General features: G+C 41.2%; 1 protein-coding gene across 4 annotated transcripts in view; it reads right to left on the reverse strand.

The window, feature by feature from the left end:
* MANBA (mannosidase beta) overlaps window positions 1-6,160 on the reverse strand; it is a 116,530-nt gene extending 110,370 nt beyond the window's left edge. For all 4 annotated transcript variants that reach the window (XM_078069014.1, XM_078069015.1, XM_036095814.2 and 1 more), the window contains exon 1: window positions 5,899-6,160. In XM_078069014.1, the coding sequence (XP_077925140.1) occupies window positions 5,899-6,075 (177 nt within the window). In that variant the 5' untranslated portion in view covers window positions 6,076-6,160. The remainder of the gene's footprint in view (window positions 1-5,898) is intronic.
* Window positions 6,161-7,020: the final 860 nt, after the last annotated feature.

A 7,020-nucleotide genomic window follows, 5' to 3' on the forward strand; every position in this document is an offset into this window, starting at 1 on the left:
CTCTGAAACACAACAAAAATATTCAAATGGGTGATAATGGTATTATACTTAGAGATCCATAGTGAAATGTTTGAGGATGAAATGATGTGATGTCTAGGACTGCTTTAAAATAAGGGGGGGTGCATAGTGAATGGAGGAAGAAATAAACTATATTGAAGGCAGGGTGGTGGGTAAATGGGAGTTCATTTGCTACTTTTTTTGGTATTTGTTTGAAATTTACCATAACAAAAAGTTTTAAAAGTATATCTACATGACAACTGCCTCTTGGCTACTTCAAGAGTTCAAAAATACACATTTATCCACACTGATGCACATATTTTATTAGAATTTATTGACGAGTGATAATCGGCAGATCAGTGCCTCCATTGACAGACTCGTGGCTCATAGGACAGAATGACAGCTCCTAGGACAGAATGATTAAGACTAACTTATTAATCACATGTATAGCTACCATGATATAATCTTAACATTTATATTTTACAAATTTACACATCTAAAAAGTCTTCTCTGATCATTTGTCCCAATTACATAAGAAGGATATAAGACAGTCATAAAATTTAGAGAAAAAGTCCTAAGCATTTGGTGCCTACCATTTTTTAGTATATGTGTATATTCATATATTTATAATATATTCTCTTCTATTTTTAAGTGTAGATTTCAAATATGAACACATCTTCGTAATGGAGTCTATGTAGTTATTAAAAATTATTCTAGATCTATACTTACACTTATAGATACAGAAATATGTTCACCATATATTTTAAATGAAGAAGTACTTACAAAACCATTTCAGGAATTGATTTCATATTATTGTATTTGTATATACTTAGAAAAATCTGGAAAAATACACATAAAAAATTATACAGTGGTTACTTCTGCTTTGTAGTATGCTTTTTATTGTTTTTCCCTTGTTCTTTATATTTTATATTTTTGTGCATCAATTTTTTGTTCAAGAAGCATTAAACATTTATAATTCTTTAAAAAATAATTTTAAGAGAGGGAATAAGAAAATTATCAGTATATGAGAATTTCATACATGAAAAAGTAATGTTTTATATCAGTGAACAAAAGAGAAATTGTTAAATTATGGGATATAAAAACCAACCATTTGAAAAACTCAAATGGATCAATATTTTAAACATGTAAGGGAATTATAAAGATACTAAAAAAGGGAAATAATTGTAAATATTTATTTAATTGGGAAAAAGGGAATTACTTCTGAAGTATAATATCGAAGACAGAAACAATCATAAAAGGAAAAAACCTTACAAGATTTTCAATATATAAAACTTTAAAACAGCTATATGACAAAATAAATCATTAACAAAAGAGACATTTTGAAAATATATAACAAGAGGTCTAACAAATCTGTATTTTAAAAGATGAATAGCCAACAGAAAAATAAAAAACATGAGTAAATAACCCCAAATCACCAATAAACATGAAATAAACATATAAAAGATGTTCAACCTCACTATAAATTGTGTTTAGTTTTGCTTTTTAAAATAATGTCCAGGGGAGCCTGGGTGGCTCAGTCGTTGGGCGTCTGCCTTCGGCTCAGGTCATGATCCCAGGGTCCTGGGATCAAGCCCTGCATCGGGCTCCCTGCTCAGGCAGGAAGCCCGCTTCTCCCTCTCCCACTCCCCCTGCTTGTGTTCCTGCTCTATCTCTCTCTGTCAAATAAATAAATAAAATCTTAAAAAATAATAATAATAATAATGTCCAAATGGGGCACCTGGGTGGCTCAGTCAGTTGAGTGTCCCACTCTAGATTTTGGCTCAGGTCATGATCTCAGGGTTGTGGGATTGAGCACCCCCCCCAACCAAGGCTCCCTACTCAGCGGGGAGTCTGCTTGAGATTCTCTCTCTCCCTCTCCCTCTGCCCCTCCCTCCACTCACATGCGCCTGCACTCTCTCTCTAAAATAAATAAATCTTTTTAAAAACTAAATAAATAGAATAACGTCCAAATCTAGCACCTAAAATGAGCACTCTGAAAAAATGATGATGGGAATGTAAAACTGTTACAGTTTTTATTGAGAAAAACTTGTAAGTACATATTAAAAGGCTAAAAAAGTGCATACCCTTTGAATCAGCAATTGCACTTCTAAGAAATGTCTAAGAAAATAAGGATATATGCTAACTAAAATTTAGTCAAAAGGATCTTCATCAAAGAATAGAAAAAATCAAGTCAGATAACTATCCAACAGTAAGTGATTGATCATATGATAGCAAATATATACAATGAAATCAAAAAGAGCCCTTAAACATGGTTTGTAGAAATATGCTTATCATATGTAAAACCATCAAAAATATTCTATATAAAAATTTTGTTACACTGTATATTTAATCTCTACACCCAACATGGGGATCAAACTCACGACCCTGAGATCAAGAGTCCCGGGCTCCACCGACTGAGCCAGTCAGGCGCCCCTTGTTACACTGTATATTTAAATAATTATCAAAAATGTGTATAGACAGAAAAGTTCTGAATGGATATATTTTTAAATTTTAATAGTAGTTATCTCTGAAAGCCAGGTTTCCAAGTTTTCTTCTTCTCATCTATATTTTCTAATTTTGGCACACTGAGAATCTTTTATCTAAAAAAAAAGAAAAATGTGGGACACCTGGGTGGCTCAGTCTGTTGCGCATCTGCCTTCGGCTCAGGTCATGATCCCAGGGTCCTGGGATCGAGTCCCACATCCAGCTCCTTGCTCGGCGGGAGCCTGCTTCTCCCTCTGCCTGCCGTTCCCCCTGCTTGTGCTCTCTCTCTCTCTCTGACAAATAAATAAATAAAATCTTAAAAAATTTAAAAAAAAAGCTTTTCAAACTTGCACCACTGAGGAATTGCATAGGAAAGCTGAGAACGTTCTTACAAAAGTCCCCTTGTCCAAGCACTTAGTATATCATATGGTGATTAGTTAGGTTTTCTGCCTCACAAGAATGTGACCTCCTACAAAACAGGAACTGAGTCTTATTCATTTCTTTTTTATTATAATGCATACTTTATTTAGTGTGTGGTATAACAGTAGGCTGAATGAATGAATGATAACCTTTATCAGGGAGTTCAAAGGCTCTCCAAGACACCTAAGATTTAGATCCTGTATAGGAAACACAGACAAGTCACCTATGAAACACCAAAGGCTGGCCAAAGGAGCCTCTCAGTAAAGATGAATTCTATTAAACTAACTGCTCAGACCAAAAAATCCTGAAGTTTTCTTTGACTCCTCTTTCTTTCACACCTCACACCCAATCCATTGACAAATCCAACTGAACAAATCCTGTTGGTTCTACATTTAAAATGTGTTCTCACAAGCTTTCTCACCATTTCACCACTACCACCTTGGTCCAAGCAAGAAGTCATCTCCTGCCCATTTAAGGGCAATAGTCCTCTACTCAGTGTCCATGCTACCATTCTGTTGCATTTTGGTCTTCACACAGCCAAAATGACCTTCTAACAGGCAGATCCATTCATGCAACTCTATGCTCCAAACTCCCGATACATGTAGAATAAAATCCAGCATGCTTCCCATGGCTTACAAGCCCTGCATGATCTGCTACAGATGCCCTCTTTGAATACATTCCCTTCTGCGATGTCTCACAGGGTTCCAGCCACACTGGCCACCTAGAACTTGTCAAGCACGTTCCCACCTCAAGGCCTCTCCCCTCTCCACACTCGCCTTTTTTCCCTCTTTGCTGGGAATCCACTTCTTTTTAAAACTGAACTTATCAAAAAGATCTCTGCTTAAAAGTCACTTTATCAAAATGGCTATCTTTAACCGCTTTATTCTAATAGCAGTCCTTCCCAACCAGCCTTCTACCCTCGCTTCCTCTAATCAGCTTTCTTTTCCGTGCACCACCTGCCATTATATTATCTATTAATTTGTCTGTTGTCTATCTCCTCCACTGGAATGCCTATTGGGACAAAGAGTTTGTTTTCTTCACCACTCAATTTCAGGCACTTTGAATAGTGCCTGTTATGTTGGAAGTACCGAATACTTATAAGGTAATTAGGGGAATGAATAAGTAAATACCTTTGGCAAGATATGTTTCAAGTTCTCTGTGTAAACACAGTATCGGGTCCAGTATCTGCTCTAAACGACAGAATATTTCCTGAGGCCAACACCAGGAAGGGAAGTTGGAATGAAGCAGGTGGAATAACAGCAGCATATTACTCAGTAATACTGATGTTGCTGATGATCAGGCCCAGAGTTCCCCAATCCCCAAAAGCCGCCCCGACCTCTCATCCCACTACCATTTAAAACCCACATATACCTTATTGAACTTAAAGTTTTTCTAAGAATTTCTGAACATATTTAACAAACACTGTAAATTATTTCCATGAGGAAAAGTCAGTTATTTCATACTCTGACAACCTCCTTCTCATTAGCTAGTAACCAAACACTGTTTCTTAATATGTAGCCTTGTAACATGGAATAATCATCTGATTTGCTAAAGCCACTAATTATTTCTCACTGCCCTTAATTTTTCAGTAAAATGAGGCAAGGAGAGACCCTGCAAAATAAACACAGGCATTCTCAAAGCATGTGTGAGGGAAGCCTCAGGGTACCAAGGTCAGCTGTGATCTATGTCACAAGTAGTTTGTTAACTAAAAGTAGTTAACGTACCTAAATTTGAGAATTAGTTATTTTAAAAAATAAACTGGACTATGGTCAGTGTCATTTACAAGATTCACTTCCTTTCTGATATATATTTCTTGAAAAAAAGCTAATGTGTACCAGATCAGAAATTTTGCATAACCCTACTTGATGATCCTGTCATTTAAGTAAACTGTGAATGATATTCCTCATAGTCAACCACAGGAATATCATAATTTTTCAAAACACCACGGTAAGGGTGGTAACGTTGAGAACGCAGGCTATGGAATGGAGTCAGGCCAGCCTGGGCTAGACTTCCACTTCTGCCACTTAGTTGCTTTGTGATTTTGGGTAAATTCTCTAACTTCTCTGGGCTCCATAACTCCCTATCATCCATAAAATGCAGTTAAGAAGATCTACTCTTGTAGAGATGTTATAGGGGCTGGGACAATGTATCAAGTACATCTTGTCCCAGGCAAGAATGATTAAAGAATGGGAAAGCCACATGCAGCTGATGGAACAGTGCACAAAAACAGTGGAAGGTGGGAAAGTCTGTTTGCAAACTTCTGCACACAGGCAGCCAAATAGAAAACCGTCCTCCACAAGGAGTCTATAAATTGGAGCATCTGTTAAGACACACACACACACACACACACACACACACACACACACACGTATCACGTGCCCTGAGAGGAAATGGCATCTTTCTTCATATCCCAATCAGCCTTAAAAATTATTTAGCCTTTACACTAGTACTAATAATCCTAACCTTACATTTGTATGTCTCATCTTCCTCACCCTAGGAGGGTTGCATCAATCCCAAATCTGACTCCCTGAGGTCTACAAGCGAAAGAGAAAAACTAAGACATTACTGAATACAACTAACACTTAGCAAAACTATTGTCCCCTGAAGTGTCCATATAGTAAAACAGTAAGCCCCTGCCTTATGCTTTGTCAGTAACAAGTCCTTTCTATACACTCTACAGTGGAGAACTATCGCAATAGGAAAACCGCCAGCAGAAATACTGTATGCCCTGTATGAACTTCCGCCTTCCAGAATGAGTGATGTCCCACACTGGGTCGGTCCGTCTCCACCAAGCCCAGACCCCAGAGGTGCTCTCCGCCAACAGTACGTAAATGGCCTCAGCATTTCCCCGCCCCAGACCACAAGACGCAAAGGGAAAGTTAGGGCCAAACCCAGGAACACAGCCTAAAGCTTGGGGGCTGCCAAGCCGTTCCTGGGCCCCTCTCAGCAGGAGGGGCATGCGGGTGCAGGTTCCGGCCGGGCGGCCGCACACAGTACCTGGATGAGGCCCCGCTGCAACAGGGCGCTGTGCACGCAACCGGGGACCCTCCCCGGCAGCTCCAGCGAGCCGTTCCCGCTGCGGATCCTCCAGCTTCCCCGCAAGCTGAGGCTGCGTCCCAAGGCAGTGGGGCCCGCTCCGCACAAGGCGAGCAGGAGAAGCAGGCGGAGGCGCATATCGAGAGCGGGTGCTACTGCACCCGGATCGGCGGCCGCGGAAGCGCGGGTCCCTCGGAAGAAGCCGGGCTCTCGCTCTCTCCGCCCGGGCCCCGCCCCCAGGTCAGCTGAGCGGCTGGGACCGCCCCGGCCCCCGAGGCTGCGCGGGCTGGCGGTGAGCGCCGAGCTCTGGTGGCTGGGCAGAATCTGGTCCCGGGCTGGTACCTCTGCAGTCTGGGCAGTTCTCAGCGCTTGTTCCTGCTGCTCCGATGTCTGAACAGGAGGCGAGAACTGTGCAGGGTAATTGGGACACACAGATCCCTGGGCACAAAGTGGCGCGCAAAGCCTCGGGGAGCTCAAGGACAGACAATAGGATGACGAGACACAGCTAGAGAGGCTCCTAACGGCTTCAGAGAAGGGAAACACCGAGACACTCGCCGCCTCAACTCCCCCAAATTTCCCCAGACCCTCATCCACACTGCAAGGGCCTGCCTGGCGGCCGTAACGCTCACCTCCTGCAGCTCCACAGGTGGGCTCAGAGCGTACTCCCACCCTTCAAAGAGTAGACGGTGACTAAAATTACCTCATTCGTAGAGTCATTTTGAAGGCTGAGAAAATCCGTGCACAGCGTGCAGCGTGGGGCCTGGCCCAGAGATAAACAGTTAGTTACTGTTAGTGGACTACGACCCTCTGTTTTTAAAAAGCCTCACAGAGGAGGCTTCCTGAGGTTCCAGAAATTTGCCCTAAATGCGCTGGCAAATTTAAAATCCTCTGCCGCTCAGTGAGTGTGAGACTTGAACTGAAAAGTTTCTGAACTCACAAATGTAGACAGTACATTTTTTTCAGGTTGTTATAAGCATAAAATGAATTAACATGTATAGCTGTTCCTACCAACGCAGGGGTACCCAAGGAATACCACAGGCTTATTTCAGGTTTCATTGTCACGTGGTCTACTTAAGTCCCATT

The sequence above is a fragment of the Halichoerus grypus genome, chromosome 3 (genome assembly GCF_964656455.1).
Source record: "Halichoerus grypus chromosome 3, mHalGry1.hap1.1, whole genome shotgun sequence".
NCBI classification, from domain to species: Eukaryota; Metazoa; Chordata; class Mammalia; order Carnivora; family Phocidae; genus Halichoerus; species Halichoerus grypus.